General features: G+C 40.8%; 1 protein-coding gene across 2 annotated transcripts in view; it reads right to left on the minus strand.

Moving 5' to 3' along the window:
- The window catches only part of LOC137490822 (NLR family CARD domain-containing protein 3-like), an 81695-nt gene that overhangs the window by 26206 nt on the left and 37218 nt on the right, over positions 1–18271 (minus strand). For both annotated transcript variants that reach the window (XM_087249813.2, XM_087249814.2), the window contains 4 exons: positions 15639–15723; positions 12484–12679; positions 10621–12388; positions 7836–8009 (listed from right to left, as the gene is read on the minus strand). In XM_087249813.2, coding sequence (XP_087105939.1) covers positions 7836–8009; positions 10621–12388; positions 12484–12679; positions 15639–15723 — 2223 coding nt within the window. The remainder of the gene's footprint in view (positions 1–7835; positions 8010–10620; positions 12389–12483; positions 12680–15638; positions 15724–18271) is intronic.

Consider the following 18271-nt stretch of genomic DNA (forward strand, 5'->3'; position numbering starts at 1 on the left):
AGTCGGATATTTTTAACTTCCTGCGGCGAAAAAGTGGCGTTTTTGCCATTTCCAGGCGTTGTACTTTAACGAACTCCTCCTAGGGATTTTATCCGATCGACACCAAAATTGGGTTTTGTCATCTAAACGCCTTGGCGATGTTAAATTGCGAAGCTTTAGAGTTTTCGTCGATGGGCGTGTCCGTGGCGGCCTCGCAAACTTTGATGATTCGCCACAAAACAGGAAGTCGTTATAACTCAGGCATGCATTATCCGATCTGCCTCAAAATGCACACGTTTGATAAGAGTCCTGACCTGAACACGTTTACATGCCAATATCCAGATACAGTTATAGCGCCACCTGCTGGCCACAGGAAATGACATTATTTACGGAGTAACAAACTCCTCCCACAAATTTTATCGTATCAGCACCAAAATTGGGTTGTGTTATCTGAAAGCTCTAGCGATGATATATTGTGAAGATCTAGAGTTTTTGCAGAGGGGCGTGTCCATGGCGGCATGACAAACCTCAACGCTTCGCTATGGAACAGGAAGTCCTTATAACTCAACCACACAATGTCCGATCTGCCTGAAACTTCACATGGTTGGTAAACGTCATCTTTTGCACACATCCACATAACAATATTGAAGTGGGCGTGGCAAAATGACTCGACAGCGCCACCTATAAAAAATAAACGGACAAGCCCCCGATCTACGAATCACGCACATGCACGAAAATTGGCACACACCTCAAACATGCAAAAACATACGAAAAAGTCTCTTGGAGCCATATCTTAAACCCAACAGGAAGTCGGATATTTTTAACTTCCTGTGGCGAAAAAGTGGCGTTTTTGGCATTTCCAGGCATTGTATTTTAACTAACTCCTCCTAGGGACTTTATCCGATCAACACCAAAATTTGGTTTTGTCATCTAAAGGCCTTGGTGATGTTAAATTGCGAAGCTTTAGAGTTTTCATCGATGGGCGTGTCCGTGGCGGCCTCGCAAACTTTGACGATTCGCCACAAAACAGGAAGTCGTTATAACTCAGGCATGCATTATCCGATCTGCCTCAAAATTCACAGGTTTGATAAGAGTCCTGATCTATACACGTTTATAAGCCAATATCCAGATACAGTTATAGCGCCACCAGCTGGCCACAGGAAATGTCATGTTTTACATTGTAACATACTACTTCACCAAATTTTATTGTATCAGCACCAAAATTGGGTGTTGTCATCTGAAAGCTCTAGCGATGATATATTGTGAAGATCTAGAGTTTTTGCAGAGGGGCGTGTCCGTGGCATCATGACAAACCTCAACGCTTCGCCATGGAACAGGAAGTCCTTATAACTCAACCACACAATGTCCGATCTGCCTGAAACTTCACATGGTTGATAAAATTCCTCTCCTGAACACATCCACATAACAATATTGAGTCAGTCATAGCGCCACCTGCTGGCAGAAGATAGTTTGGCTCATAACTTAGCCACACAATGTCTGACCTGCCTGAAACTTCACATGGTTGATTAAATTCTTCTACTGAAGACATCTACATGCCAATCTTGAGTCACAGTTATAGCGCCACTTGCTGGCAGAAGGTAGTTTGCATTATAACTCAACCACACAATATCCGATCAGCCTGAAACTTCACATGGTTGATGAAAGTACTCTCCCGTGCACTTCTACATAATTATATTGAGTCTCTCATAGCGCCACCTGCTGGTAGAAGGTAGTTTGGCTTATAACTCAGCCACACAATGTCTGATCTGCCTGAAACTTTACATGGTTGATTAAATTCCTCTCCTTAAGACATATACATGCCAATATGGAGTCACAGTCATAGCGCCACCTGCTGGCAACAGGAAATTAAATATAACTCAGCCGAACAATGTCCGATCTGGCTGAAAATTCACATGGTGGATAAGATTCCTCTACTGTAGGCATCTACATGCCAATCTTGAGTCACAGTCATAGCGCCACCTGCTGGCAGAATGTAGTTTGCATTATAACTCTACCACACAAAATGTGATCAGCCTGAAACTTCACATGGTTGATAAAAGTCTTCTCCTGAACACATCCACATAACAAAATTAAATCATTCATAGCGCCACCTGCTGGCAATAGGTAGTTTGGCTTATAACTCAGCCACAAAATGTCTGATCTGCCTGAAAATTCACATGGTTGATAAGAATTCTCTCCTGAAGACATCTACATGCCAATCTTGAGTCAGTCATAGCGCCACCTGGTGACAGGAGGAAGTTTGACATAAATTTGCGATTTTCTCGGGTTCTTTATATATATCGCTTAGATTAATATTGTTCGCTGTTCTCTGTCATCCTGAGGCCACCGAACGGCGGTGAGCCCGGGTGCGAGGTCCCTATCATCGCTGCTTGCAGCTTTAATTAGGGACCGAGCACCGAACGGTGCAAGGCCCTATTGGAATTGCTCCGTTTATTATTATTATTCTTTTCCGGAATGAATCGCGATTTTGAGGGCCTTACCATGCCCGAAAACTCACGAAACTTTGCACACGCCTCAGAAGTGGCGAAAATTTACGTTTGTTATGGGTCTCGGAAGTGGGCGTGGCAAAATGACTCGACAGCGCCACCTAGAAAAATTAAACGGACAAGCCCCCGATCTACGAATCACGCACATGCACGAAAATTGGCACACACCTCAAACACGCCAAAACATACGAAAAAGTCTCTTGGAGCCATATCTCAAACCCAACAGGAAGTCGGATATTTTTAACTTCCTGCGGCGAAAAAGTGGCGTTTTTGCCATTTCCAGGCGTTGTATTTTAACAAACTCCTCCTAGGGATTTTATCCGATCAACACCAAAATTGGGTTTTGTCATCTAAAGGCCTTGGCGATGTTAAATTGCGAAGCTTTAGAGTTTTCGTCGATGGGCGTGTCCGTGGCGGCCTCGCAAACTTTGATGATTCGCCACAAAACAGGAAGTCGTTATAACTCAGGCATGCATTATCCGATCTGCCTCAAAATTCACACGCTTGATAAGAGTCCTGACCTGAACACGTTTACATCCCGATATCCAGATACAGTTATAGCGCCACCTGCTGGCCACAGGAAATGACATGTTTTACACTGTACCAAACTAACTCCCACAAATTTTATCGTATCAGCACCAAATTTGAGTGATGTTATCTGAAAGCTCTAGCGATGTTATATTGTAAAGATCTAGAGTTTTCGCAGAGGGGCGTGTCCGTGGCGGCATGACAAACCTCAACGCTTCGCCATGGAACAAGAAGTCCTTATAACTCAACCACACAATGTCTGATCAGCCTGAAACTTCATATGGTTGATAAAAGTCCTCTCCTGAACACATGCACATAAAATTATTGAAGTGGGCGTGGCAAAATGACTCCATAGCGCCACCTATAAAAATTTAACGGACGAGCCCCCGATCTACGAATCACGCACATGCACAAAAATTGGCACACACTTCAAACATGCCTATACATACGAAAAAGTCTCTTGGAGCCATAACTCAAACCCAACAGGAAGTCGGATATTTTTAACTTCCTTCGGCGAAAAAGTGGCATTTTTGCCATTTCCAGGCGTTGTATTTTGACGAACTCCTCCAAGGGATTTTATCCGATCAACACCAAAATTGGGTTTTGTCATCTAAAGGCCTTGGCAATGTTAAATTGCGAAGCTTTTGAGTTTTCATCGATGGGCGTGTTCGTAGGGGCCTCGCAAACTTTGACCATTCGCCACAAAACAGGAAGTCGTTATAACACAGGCATGCATTATCCGTTCTGCCTCAAAATTTACACGCTTGATAAGAGTCCTGACCTGAACACATTTACATGCCGATATCAAGATAGAGTTATAGCGCCACCTGCTGGCCACAGGAAATGACATGATTTACAGAGTAACAAACTCCTCCCACAAACTTTATCGTATCAGCACCAAATTTGAGTGATGTCATTTGAAAGCTCTATCGGTGATATATTGTGAAGATCTAGAGTTTTTACTGAGGGGCGTGTCCGTGGCAGCATGACAAACCTCAACGCTTCGCCATGGAACAGGAAGTCCTTATAACTCAACCACATAATTTCCGATCTGCCTGAAACTTCACATGGTTGATAAAAGTCCTCTCCTGAACACAACTACATGCCAATATTGAATCTGTCATAGCGCCACCAGCTGGCAGAAGGTAGTTTGGCTTGTAACTCGGCCACACAATGTCTGAACAGCTTGAAACTTCACATGGTTAATTAAAATCCACTCCTGAAGACATCTACATGCCAATATTAACTGACAGTCATAGCGCCACCTGCTGACAGGAGGAATTTTGGCTTATAACTCAGCCACACAATGTCTGACCTGCCTGAAACTTAACATTGTGGATAAAAGTCCTATCCTGAAGACATCTACAAAACAATATTGAGTCACAGTCATAGCGCCACCTGCTGGCAACCAGAAATTTGGCTTATAACTCAGCCTAACAATATTCGATCTGCCTGAAAATTTACATGGTTGATAAGATTCCTTTACTGAAGGCATCTACAAAACAATCTTGAATCACAGTTATAGCGCCACCTGCTGACAGGAGGAAGTTTGGCATAAATCTGTGATTTTCTCAGGTTCTTTATATATATCGGCTTAAATTAAGGTTTTTAGGTGTTCTTTGTCATCCTGAGGCCACCGGGCGGCGGTGAGCCCGGGTGCGAGGTCCCTATCATCGCTGCTTGCAGCTTTAATTCTTCTTCTTCTTCTTCTTCCGCGGAATGAATCGCGGTTTTGAGGGGCTAAACATGCCCGAAAACTCACGAAACTTTGCACACGCCTCAGAAGTGGCGAAAATTTACGTTTGTTATGGGCTTCGGAAGTGGGCGTGGCAAAATGACTCGACAGCGCCACCTAGAAAAATTAAACGGACGAGCCCCTGATATACGAATCACGCACATGCACGAAAATTGACCCACACCTCAAACATGCCAAAACATACGAAAAAGTCTCTTGGAGCCATATCTCAAACCCAACAGGAAGTCAGATATTTTTAACTTCCTGCGGCGAAAAAGTGGCATTTTTGCCATTTCCAGGCGTTGTATTTTAACGAACTCCTCCTAGGGATTTTATCCGATCGACACCAAAATTGGATTTTGTCATCTAAAGGCCTTGGCGATGATAAATTGCGAAGCTTTAGAGTTTTCGTCGATGGGCGTGTCCGTGGCGGCCTCGCAAACTTTGACGATTCGCCACAAAACAGGAAGTCATTATAACTCAGGCATGCATTATCCGATCTGCCTCAAAATTCACACGCTTGATAACAGTCCTGACCTGAACACGTTTACATGCCAATATCCAGATATAGTTATAGCGCCACCTACTGGCCACAGGAAATGACATGATTTACGGAGTTACAAACTCCTCCCACAAATTTTATCGTATCAACAACAAAATTGAGTGGTGTTATCTGAAAGCTCTAGCGATGATATATTGTAGAGATCTAGAGTTTTCGCAGAGGGGCGTGTCCATGGCAGTATGACAAACCTTAACGCTTCGCCATGGAACAGGAAGTCCTTATAACTCAACCACACAATGTCCGATCAGCCTGAAACTTCACATGGTTGATAAACGTCATCTCTTGAACACATCCACATAACAATATTGAAGTGGGCGTGGCAAAATGACTCGACAGCGCCACCTAGAAAAATTAAACGGACGAGCCCCCGATCTACGAATCACGCACATGCACATAAATTGGCACACACCTCAAACATGCCGAAAAATATGAAAAAGTCTCTTGGAGCCATATCTCAAACCCAACAGGAAGTCGGATATTTTTAACTTCCTGTGGCGAAAAAGTGGCGCTTTTGCCATTTTCAGACGTTGTATTTTAACGAACTCCTCCTAGGGATTTTATCTGATAAACACCAAAATTGGGTTTTGTCATCTTAAAGCCTTGGTGATGTTAAATTGCGAAGCTTTAGAGTTTTCATCGATGGGCGTGTCCGTGGTGGCCTCGCAAACTTTGATGATTCGCCACAAAACAGGAAGTCTTTATAACTCTGGCATGCAATATTCGATCTGCCTCAAAATTCACACATTTAATAACAGTCCTGACCTGATCAGGTTTACGTGCCGATATCCAGTTACAGTTATAGCGCCACCTGCTGGCCACAGGAAGTGATATGTTTGACACTGCAACAAACTCCTCCCACAAACTTTCCCATATCAGCACCAAAATAGAGTGGTGTCATCTGAAAGCTCTAGCGATGATATATTGTAAAGATCTAGAGTTTTTGCAGAGGGGCGTGTCTGTGGTGGCATGACAAACCTCAACGCTTCGCCATGGAACAGGAATTTCTTATAACTTAACCACACAATGTCTGATCTGCCTGAAACTTCACATGATTGATAAAAGTCCTCTCCTGAACACATCCACATAAAAATATTGAGTCAGTCATAGCGCCACCTGCTGGCAAAAGGAATTTTGGCTTGTAACTCGGCCACACAATGTCAGATCTGCCTAAAATGTCACATGGTTGATGAAAGTCCTCTCCTAAACACATCTACATAATAATGTCTTTCATAGCGCCACCTGCTGGCAGAATGTAGTTTGTCTTAAAACACAATCTCCACACAATCTCTGATCTGCCTGAAACTTCACATGGTTGATAAAAGTCCGCTCCTGAACACATCCACATAACAATATTGAGTCAGTCATAACGCCACCTGCTGGCAGAAGGTAGTTTGGCTTATAAGTCAGCCACACAATGTCCCATGTGCCTGAAACTTCACATGGTTGATAAGATTCCTCTCCGGAAGACATCTACATGCCAATCTTAAGTCACAGTTATAGCGCCACCTGCTGACAGGAGGAAGTTTGGCATAAATCTGTGATTTTCTTAGATTTTTTTTTATATATCGGCTTAAATTATTATTGTTCGCTGTTCTCTGTCATCGTAAGGTCACCGGGCGGCGGTGAGCCCGGGTGCGAGGTCCCTATCATCGCTGCTTGCAGCTTTAATCTTAAGTTATTTTGTTAGATGAGCTCCAGATTTGGCTAATCTATTGTATATGCACAAATATAATACTGTAGAGCTTCCTATTAAACTATGAATGTAAAAGAGAGATTAGTGAGGGCTGTACTTATATATGCTGAGCACTGTATATTGTTCACCCAGAGTGTTTACATGGTCACACAGCAGTAACACAACAAGCATTGAGTTTGGGCTAGCTTCTGCAGATGGACATTGCTGTATACTGCCCTTGATGGGTGAGTGGGGGAGTGTCTGTTGTCTCTCAGGTGTGAATTATTCATGAGCATTGTCACTCACACATACAGCTGAGATCACCCAAAACAAACTTAACAAAATGTAGATCATTGTAATGTTTTCTCTGAATGAGAGAACAGAATAATTTCACATAATTGTGCAGTAAATATTCTAGTCTACAAGACTGCTTACTCTAAACTCTTGTTCAGGCACATTCAGTCTGTTTTTTTCCTCTAAAACCAACTAACCACACATAATATTTGTTTTCTAAAAAACACAAGCATGTACATCAATATTTCCCACATATTATTGTAGCTCAGTTTGTGCTGAACACTAATAAAACACATGTTGGCCAGTTCTGTGTAATAAGTAGCTGAAATCAGCACCGATGTCAGGGCATGTCAAAACATCTCAGGGGTCCCAAAATCACCTCAGACCCCTGAGGGTTAACTACAGGTATAGTATGAGCAGTGTGAAACACAATTACTGATAAACCAGAATTCCTGTTATCTGGGGTTTAGTATCACCCAGGGTTAACATGTTCAAGCATGAAGAGCTCTAATATGAAACTGTCTGACTGTAGTTATTGTAGAGTGGAGAATCATTTACCTCAGTATCTCCAGTTTACAGTGTTGACTCTTTAGTCCATCAGAGAGAAGCTTCACTCCTGAATCCTGCAGGTCATTGTTACTCAGGTCCAGCTCTCTCAGCACACAGTTTGAGGATTGTAGAGCTGAAGACAGACTCTCACAGGACCGAACAGTGAGTTTACAGCCCTGTAGCCTGTGTAGAGGACAAACACAATATTTCTGTGTTAATCTGGTGTGTTTAATAGTCTGAAGCACGTCTGACTGTAGTGACTGGTTTAACTTCACTAATTAGTGAGCACATCTGCTGATTTTAGCTTTTAATAGGATTTATGTTTGTGCAACTACAGTAAATGGTTTCCTTCAGATGTCTGAATAGTCCAAGAAATATTTTTATCAAAAGACGAGAAAATCACGCAAAAAGGTCCACAGATGACAGACAATAAAACACATGAACAAAAGTAAATAATAATCATTTCCTTTAGCACATTTAAAAGTTGCATATTAACAGACAAATAAAAGCAAACAGAGATACAGACATCATAGAAATACAGAAAATACATGTTTATATTGATCAGTGCCAGTGATGAGGACTGCCTCACCCGTGAATGCAAAATATAGGAACACATTATATCTCTGTGCTCAGCTGTTTATCCTGATCCACAGGATCTGCTCTGGTTTACTGTCCAGTAGTCCATGGCTTTGCCTTGTCCTCCTGCCTGTCAGTTTCCCCTCACCTGTCCTGTACCCTGTCATGTCATTAACGTGCCTCTTCTCCATCACTAGATACTCCCAAAATAATTCCGCAGAAATCCACCGATTTTTACCAAAATTCTCTGCAGAAATAGCAAAAAACATCTGCAGAGTCCGTCTGGCACTGGCCATCACCCTTGTCCACTGTAACACCTCCAGCTGCTGAACTCACTCTTGTTATGTGTTTTCCTCTGAGGATCATCTGGAGTCTTCTTCTTGAAGGGAGCTGTGTCACGGTCCTGGTTGGCCAGTCCGTGTATTGTTATGTTGTCCTTGTGTTCTCCATGTTACACCTGTTAGTTGCCCAACTACTCTTCACCCTCTTGTTAACTCACTAGTCTCTGTGTGTTTAAGCTCCTCTGTTTCAGTCACTGTGTGTTGATCATAGTTTGCTGTATGTGTGTGTGTCTCTCTTGTCTGTGTTTTCTGCTCTTCAGCTCTGTCATTTTCTTTGTGTTTAGATTACATTAAACATTAGAACTGCACCTGAATCTAACATTGGCTTTGCTTGCACGATTAGAGGAAGATATAATGAAGAAGAGGGTTGCACAGTGGTTCAGTGGTTAGCACTTTTGCCTAACAACAGGAAGGTCACTGGTTTGAGTCCCAGCTCCAGTTTCCTCCACAGTGTGCCCAGGTGAAAAAAAATCTATAATTAAATGCAACTAAAATACACTTAAATACCCGCAAATACATTTTTAGCTCATTGTTATTTTTTGTGTTAAATAAAAGTTTGATGGTTTTACACTATAAATATACTCATTAAAAGTGTTTATACTTCAGTAGGACTTTAGTACACTTGACAAAAGTATACCAAATACCAGTAATTCAATAAAGTACACTACAGAAAAAACATCCAAAAGACTTTTATTAGTGTGTTTTAAAAGTGTGCTTTAAATGCTTTAAACATTAGTTGATTTTGAGTACACTGTTGACATACTAATCCTAAGTTTAAAAAAAGTTAATATATTAAAAATCTATTAGTAATGTATTGTAGTAGAAGTACATTTTCCCAAAAGTTGTACTTAAGTACACTTAATGTGAATGCAATATTATCACTAACACTTAAACTGATTTTGAGTGTGGTAATTTTAAGTTTTTAAGTAATTTTAAGTACAAGTACATTTTCCCAAAATGTCTTTCATATATGTGCTGTAATGTTGCATCTTATTTACATTTTTGTGTTCTCAGTTTTTGTTCCCTTCCACATAAGGCATTTTTTGGACTTGTGGTTTATTGCACAAAAATATTAAAGTGTTTTGATGAACCACAGATGCTGTTTTCTTTGTACACACATTATCCCAGGTAAAAAAAAAAAAGTGCACTAAAATGCACTTTATTTAAGTATACTTAGTACACTTTTTACAGTAATGTGCTAAAAGTGCTCTATTTTCGCACACTAATTTTGTACTTAATGTACTAAAACATAGTATTAAGTATATGTTAAGATAAACTTAATACCATCTAAGTGTACTCAACTGTGCTATTATGAGACACACTGAAATTTAATTAAAATGTGCTTTTAACATGCTATATCTGTATTTTAAAAAATATTTTTAGTTACAACTAGAAATACACTTAAACCCTAATTTAAAACATTTAAATATATTTATGACTAATTTAAAGTATAGTAGTAATATATTAAAGAAATATACAAATTGTAAAAAAAAAAAAAAAAAAAAAAAAGTGTGCTAAATACTGTACTGTTACTTATGCTGTTACTTTAGAGGTATTTCTCCCAAACATTTAATGAACTTATAACTGAGGAGTATGGGAACAGATATAGATCAAAACTCTACATTGAGTCATAAATGATGAATGTGATCCATTCTTACATTTAGAAATAGTCTAAATTTGATGGTCACTTAAAATTGGAGTTAGATAAAATTTAGAGCTAAAAAACAAATATAAATAAATTCCAATAAATAACAAAATTATTTTCAGAAGCACTAGAAAAGGCTTATATGCATTTAACCTTTGACCATGCTGTTAGTTTCATCATTGGGCTAATAGATGGACTTCTACAGATGAAAGAAAGAAGCACTTTGACTTACAGAGCTCTTTTGGAGGATTTGATGACTGCTGATAGTCTGATGAGACACTCGTCTGATCTCTTGAATTTCTGAAGCTCAAACTCCTCCAGCTCCACCTCTGAGGTCAACAACACAAAGGCCACAGCAGACCACTGGGCAGGTGAAAGGCGAGCAAATGACAGACGTCCTCTTCTGAGGTGAGACTGAATCTCTTTCAGCAGAGTTTGGTCGTTCAGTTCATTCAGACAGTAGAACAGATTGATGGATCTCTCTGGAGACAGATTCCCTTCAAGTTTCTGCTTGATGTAGGCAATTATTTTCTTTTTGCTCTGGTCTCTGTCATCCTGCTGTGTCAACAGGCCTCGTAAGAGTTGTCGATTGGACTGGAGAGACAGACCGAGAAGGAAGCGAAGGTAAAGGTCCAGATGTCCATTCTCACTTTCCAGAGCCTTGTCTACTGCAGTCTTCAGCAAATCAATCATAAACTCATCTCTGCTTTTTACTGCTTGTGTCTTGTCTCTGTCTAGAATCAGATGTTGATAAAGGGCTGCAATGAACTCCTGAATGCTCAAGTGAAGAAAGCAGTACATGGTACCAAGAATGATTCCCGTCTCCTCCCTAAAGATCTGGGTACACATGCCTGAGTACACCGATGCCTTATAGACGTCAATGCCACAGTCTTTCAGATCGCTCTCATAGAAGATCACATTGTTTCTTTCCAGCTGCTGGAAGGCCAGTTTCCCCAGTGAAAGGATGAGCTTTGGATCCCAGGAGACATCTGCTGTATTTTCTCCATCAAACTTTCTTCTGCTCTGCTGGATATGAAAGCGGAGAAAGTGTGTGTACATCTGTGTCAGAGTCTTGGGAGATTCCTGCAGTGTTTCAGCATGAGCCCTGTGTTTCAGTTTCAGTATGTTCTGGAGAACAGTGGCTGAAATCCAGCAGAAGACTGGGATGTGGCACATAATAAAGAGACTCTTTGACTGTTTAATGTGATCAATGATTTCTCTGGCCTGATTCTGATCTGTGAGTCTCTTTCTGAAATACTCCTCCTTTTGGGCATCATTGAATCCTCGTATCTCTGTCAGCCGGTCGATACAGTCAGCAGGAATCTTACTGGCAGCTGCTGGTCTGCTGGTGATCCAGATGAGAGCAGAAGGAAGCAGATTTCCCTTGATGAGGTTCGTCAGGAGAACATCCAGAGAGACTGCTGAAGATACATCACGACACGTCTCATTACCAGCAAAGTTCAGAGGAAGACGACATTCATCCAATCCATCAAGGATGAACAGGACTTTGAATAGTGTGCTTCTTGTAAGGTTCAGTCCTTTAGTCTCTGGGAAAAACTGAGTTATGAGGTCTTTTAAACTTTGTCTTTCTTTCTCCTTTAAGTTCATCTCTCTGAATGGAAGAGGAAATATGAAGCTGATGTCTTGATTTTCTTTCCCTTCAGCCCAATCCAGAACAAACTTTTGCACAGAGACTGATTTCCCGATGCCAGCAACTCCTTTTGTCAGGACAGTTCTGATCTGCTTGTCTTGTTCAGCTGCTTCAAACAAATGTTTGCATTCAACCTGTATCTCTGGTGACTGATGACGTCTGGAAGCAGCTTCAATCTGTCTGATCTCATGTTCAGTGTTGACCTGTTCACTCGCACCCTGAGTGATATAGAGATCTGTGTAGATCTTATTCAGAAGTGTGGAGTCTCCTTGCTGAGCAATTCCCTCAAACACACTTTGATATTTCCTCTTCAGGCTACATTTAAGCTGATTAATGAAGAACAGCTCGCCTAAACACAGGAGCAAAGAAACAGAGAGATTTAGTCTAGACTTTTCCAGCTATATTTGTAAGTGTCAGTCTGACAGATGGTCATGAGTCTCTTACCCTGGAGAGTATCAGCAGCTTGATCTTGCTTCATCTCTCTCAGGAAGAAGAGTGTGAGATCAAGAGCTGCTTCTGTAATACTACAACTGTTTGCATTAAAGTCTTTGACGAAGTCTTGTCTGTTTTCATCTTGTAAGATTTTCTTAAACTTTTCCAGTTCTCTCTTTAGAAATATGCTAATTTTGCTCTCAAGATTCTATAATTAAAGAAAAAAGAAAAAGAAATATTTAACCAACTTTTCTTTCACACGCAACTGTACATACACAAACTACTCAATACTTAAAAATATATTTTAATACATTATGAGTGTTGAATGTTTGATTCTGATGAGCTGATGAACATTCAACGGTTATTTTTTGGATAAACATAGCTAAAGTACATCCAGGCAGGTTTTGAGCACTTCCATATCACTACAGTGAATGTTTTCAGATATTTCACAACTGCAGCAAACAAAAATCACATCACATTACAACAGAAGTCTTTGGTTAAGATGTTTAAGAACCTATTTATACACAGGAGCAGATTAAGAATAAAAACCTTGCAAATGTCTGAAATACATCAGAACAGGCTTTAGCTGTGGGAACCATAATAAACATATCTAAACAAAGACAGCTTTGCTAAAACAAGGCTAAATGTGGGCTGTCAGTGAAATATGTCTTGGTTATGTATGTAACCATCATTCCCTGAAGGAGGGAGCAGAGACAATTATGTCGAGTTGATCAAGTAGGGGATTCGCGTAGAAGCATCAATCACTGTAATTTGTATAAAACAGGCAAACATGCAAAATAGAATGCATATAAAATTTGGGGACATAAACATCTCAGTTCCCTCCTTCAGGGAATGAGGGTTACATATGTAACCAAGATTTTCCCCATTAGTCAATAACTACAAATTTGTGTAGAGTTGATTGACTAGGGGGAAAATAGTCTAAGTGCCATGGCACACTTTGGAGTGCAAAGTGTAGCAGGCAAGTAGCATGAATACCAATTACCACCAAAGGTGTAACCAACCAACTTTCCTGGCCCTAATTTCTTCAATAGGGAAAATAGTTTGGGAAGTTACACTCACTAATCATGCCTAGCAACTTATGTTAGGACTGACCTATAATATGACAGTATGTTGGAAAATTTTGAAGGGGAAGGACACTGTGGAGATCACTACTACCCTGATGGTGAGACCTGTTACAAGAATAACATATGAGTTCGCCCTAGGAAGGGGGAGTACAACATATGGAAAATGGTTCGCTTGGTAGGGAAGATACGGATTTACCTCAGTAAGGGGACACACCATGGTCGAGTAATGCATATGGTGTTGCCTTAAAAAGGAACCACACATAGTTGACACCGTTCCCCAGCACTCAAGATGACAAACGGGCATACCAACAACATAACGGGCCTGCACCTGACTCCTCCATCGTGTCAAATGGAGGGGGCCTCAGAATAACTCTCTAGGGTGTGCCAACAACTCACCTAGTAGAGCAGTTAAAACACGCATGTTGCTCTGGGTTATAGAGTGTGGCGCAGCAAGCATTTTTGACACCGAGCTTAGTTTTCTCTTGAATGGCCGGTGTTACCCAGCACCTGGGAAGAAACCGGCTACACTATTAGATTATAGAGTCTCGCAATTGTATTTGTATTGTATTACTTCTAGTGAGCTGCAAATGGCTGCAACGAAAACTTTCAGTGTGGAGAGCGACAGCCCATCCTCCATCTTAACCTGAAGGACAGAAAGCACGACAGTGATTGAGCAAGTTCTCTGGACTTCTTTGTGAGAAGTGCACAAATCAACGTATAGACTCCACCTTAGGGTGTACGCCTGTCTCGTAGATGAGGTTCTAGCCTGGGTGATGGTGTCAGCTACTGAAAGTAGGGTGCAATGTGTGGTCTTGGCTTAGGCAAACAGGTTGACCTGGGTCTCACTAAAACGTTTCCATATCAAGTGGATTGCAACGGGGTGGAGCTGCCATTTTCCCAGAAAGGTGAGATGCAGTGAGAGTGTATCATCTGCGCGGTTGAGCTTGCTCAGGATATGAATGCCACACAGTGATTCAAACCGCGTGTGGCTCCAGAGGAGCAAATAGCGAGTGAGCTGAGAAATACGGCAGGAGCGGACACCTCCCTGACCAGCACGTGTTTTTCAGCCAACACCAGTCAGTACTGGCAGAGGGTGAGAAACACAGCTGTAGGCAAATGATATTCCAATGCAGGTGGTGTCCGGTCAACAGACCCATATTCACATTCTCATTGTATTGTGCGGGATCAAAGATATGTCACATCTTTGATCATGTTGATTAGACAAAGACAGATCTGAACAGTAAAGACTCAGTTTATATTTTCTAGTAAAATTAGTAAAACAGGCAGGGAGTGCTTTCTCTTTCTGTGTCTGTCAGCATGATTGGCAAACTCATCATAATAAACTGCTGAATGTAAAAGGTTTTGAAATGTTGTGTTCAAAATATTATTTGTTCTTGTGATCAAAGCTTTCATCATTACTTCAGTGTCTCAGAAACTATTTGAAATGACTCTAGATCAGGGGTCACCAATCCTGGTCCAGGAGGGCCGGTGTCCCTGTAGGGTTTAGCTCTAACTTGCCTCAACACACCTACCTGGATGTTTTAAGTATACCCAGTAAGAGCTTGATTAGCTTGTTCAGGTGTGTTTGATTAGGGTTGGAGGTAAAATCTGCACGACACCGGCCCTCCAGGAACAAGTTTGGTGACCACTGCTCTAGATTAATGTCCAACAAAGAATTTATTACTAGTGTTGCAAACAAGTCATATACCTAGTATATCAAAAATGTGTGTATTATCTGTGAAAGTAACATGAAATTAATGTTTATTTATCAGTATAATAATCAACATAATGAACAATATATTTTATTCATATTTTATCAAAATCTTTTATTTTTACCTTCATGATTTAAACTGTTGTCAGCTATATACGTAATATATTAATATATATAAAATATGTACCTACTGTCAGTCAAACATCACCCCAACTGGACTAGTTTGCTTGCACCAGTAGAAGATTTGTTTACAGTCAGCAATGGCGTCATTAGTGGCAGAGATATTTATCGTCTGCCAGAGCTTGATACCTTTAGATGTCACATGGAGTTATTTCAGTGACTTTAATGAAGGAAAATGAGTTTTTTCCCACCTGGAAGATCCACTGGAGATTGTCTGTGAAACTCTTGTGTTTCCTGTGAGTCTTGTCTCTTGAATCTGCTGACTCATATTCAACACTGTTAACAAATAAAACTACTGTAAGAAACATTTAGAGGCAAACACAGACAGATATATCTTACAAACTGTAACGACCGGGGGGAGTGACAGATACAACTGGAGGTAAGATCCAATATGCAGGTTTATTCAGCATCAGGCAAGCAGTGGTCAAATCAGGTACAAACAGGTATGTGCAGGCTAATCCAAAATCGTAGTCGTATCAACAGGCAAAAGGCAGGCGGCTAAACAGGAGAACAGGGAATACAAGGCTAGGGTCTAACTCGGAGAAACAAGACAGGGAACAGCGTTGTAATGTCACACTAGGTAAACAAGACTCTGCAAACTGGATGGGTTCATGAGTGGTGTGATATCAGTCTCTGACAAGGTGCAGCTGGTGAGTGCAATCAAGCTAGATGTGTGAGCATGGGTGTCTGAGAGCAGTGCATGTATGAAAATGTAGTCCTGGCAAATGCGGAAGTGTAGTCCTGGTGTTCGTGTGCGAACCAGCGATCTCTGGAGAGTGATCGCTGGTTGTGTGACATAAACACTGAAAGTAATACATGTGCTGTAGAGCTTATAATAAACAGATAGTCAGGACAGTGGACAGAACTGTCTCTTGTGTGATTGGACCACTGCTGTGTCACATAATACATTTAGCTGTGAAATCACACACCAAAGTCAGTATTGTGGTTAGCGTCTGAGAGAATTTTCAAAAGTAGCTATAGATGGAAATATTTTAGAAAAAAAAAACAGAAACATTTGACTTACATTTTAAGTGAAGTTTATTCATAAACTAATTTCGGAGGATCACGTGCTTATGATTTACCACGGCCAGTCCCTTATTTACTAATCTTTATCTTCCAAACACATGAGCCCTAAGCTACTATAAATAACCACAGTTTTCAGCTCATTTTATCTTCGTTTGGAAGAAACCCCCCTCCTCCTCTATTCTCCTCCTTTTCCTCTGATTGGGCGGCACGGCGGCCCAGTGGTTAGCACTGCGAGCCCCACAGCAAGAACACTGCCGGCCCCCTGGTCCCTTAGGGCCGGTGGGTGTTTCTGTGAGGAGTTTGTATGTTCTCCCCAGTGTCGTGATTTACCTTCTAGTGTCGTGATTCAAGTGTCGTGATTTACCTTCTAGTGTCGTGATTCAAGTGTCGTGATTTACCTTCTAGTGTCGTGATTTACCTTCTAGTGTCGTGATTTACCTTCTAGTGTCGTGATTCAAGTGTCGTGATTTATCTTCTAGTGTCGTGATTTATCTTCTAGTGTCGTGATTTACCTTCTAGTGTCGTGATTTATCTTCTAGTGTCGTGATTTATCTTTTAGTGTCGTGATTCAAGTGTTGTGATTTACCTTCTAGTGTCGTGATTTACCTTCTGGTGTCGTGATTCAAGTGTCGTGATTTATCTTCTAGTGTCATGACTTATCTTCCAGTGTCGTAATTTATCTAATATTGTCGTGATTTATCTTCCAGTGTCGTGATTTATCTTCCAGTGTCGTGATTTATCTTCCAGTGTCGTGATTTATCTTCTAGTGTCGTGATTTATCTTCTAGTGTCGTGATTTATCTTCTAGTGTCGTGATTTATCTTTTAGTGTCATGATTTATTTACTAGTGTCGTGATTTATCCTCTAGTGTCGTGATTTATCTTTTAGTGTCGTGATTTATCTACTAGTGTCGTGATTTATCTTCCAGTGTCATGATTTATCTTCCAGTGTTGTGATTTATCTGCTAGTGTCTTGATTTATCTTCTAGTGTCGTGATTTACCTTCCATTGTCATGATTTATCTGCTAGTGTCGTGATTTACCTTCCAGTGTCGTGATTTATCTTTTAGTGTCGTGATTTATCTTCTAGTGTCGTGATTTATCTTCCAGTGTCGTGATTTACCTTCTAGTGTCGTGATTTATCTTCCAGTGTCGTGATTTATCTTCTAGTGTCGTGATTTACCTTCTATTGTCATGATTTATCTTCTAGTGTCGTGATTTATCTTCCAGTGTCGTGATTTATCTTCTAGTGTCGTGATTTACCTTCCAGTGTCATGATTTATCTTCTAGTGTCGTGATTTACCTTCCAGTGTCATGATTTATCTTCTAGTGTCATGATATATCTTCTAGTGTCGTGATTTACCTTCCAGTGTCGTGATTTATCTTCTAGTGTCGTGATTTATCTTCTAGTGTCGTGATTTATCTTCTAGTGTCGTGATTTATCTTCCAGTGTCGTGATATATCTTCTAGTGTCGTGATTTACCTTCCAGTGTCGTGATTTATCTTCTAGTGTCGTGATTTATCTTCTAGTGTCGTGATTTACCTTCCAGTGTCGTGATTTATCCTCTAGTGTCGTGATTTGTCCTCTAGTGTTGTGATTTATCTACTTTTGTCGTTATTTACCTTCTAGTGTCGTGATTTACCTTCCAGTGTCGTGATTTACCTTCCAGTGTCGTGATTTATCTCTTAGTGTCGTGATTTATCTTCCAATTTCGTGATTTATCTTTTAGTGTCGTGATTTGCCTTCTAGTGTCGTGATTTGCCTTCTAGTGTCGTGATTTACCTTTTAGTGTCGTGATTT

Source organism: Danio rerio, chromosome 4 (genome assembly GCF_052040795.2).
Source record: "Danio rerio strain M-AB ecotype USA chromosome 4, GRCz13ab, whole genome shotgun sequence".
In the NCBI taxonomy this organism is placed as follows: Eukaryota; Metazoa; Chordata; class Actinopteri; order Cypriniformes; family Danionidae; genus Danio; species Danio rerio.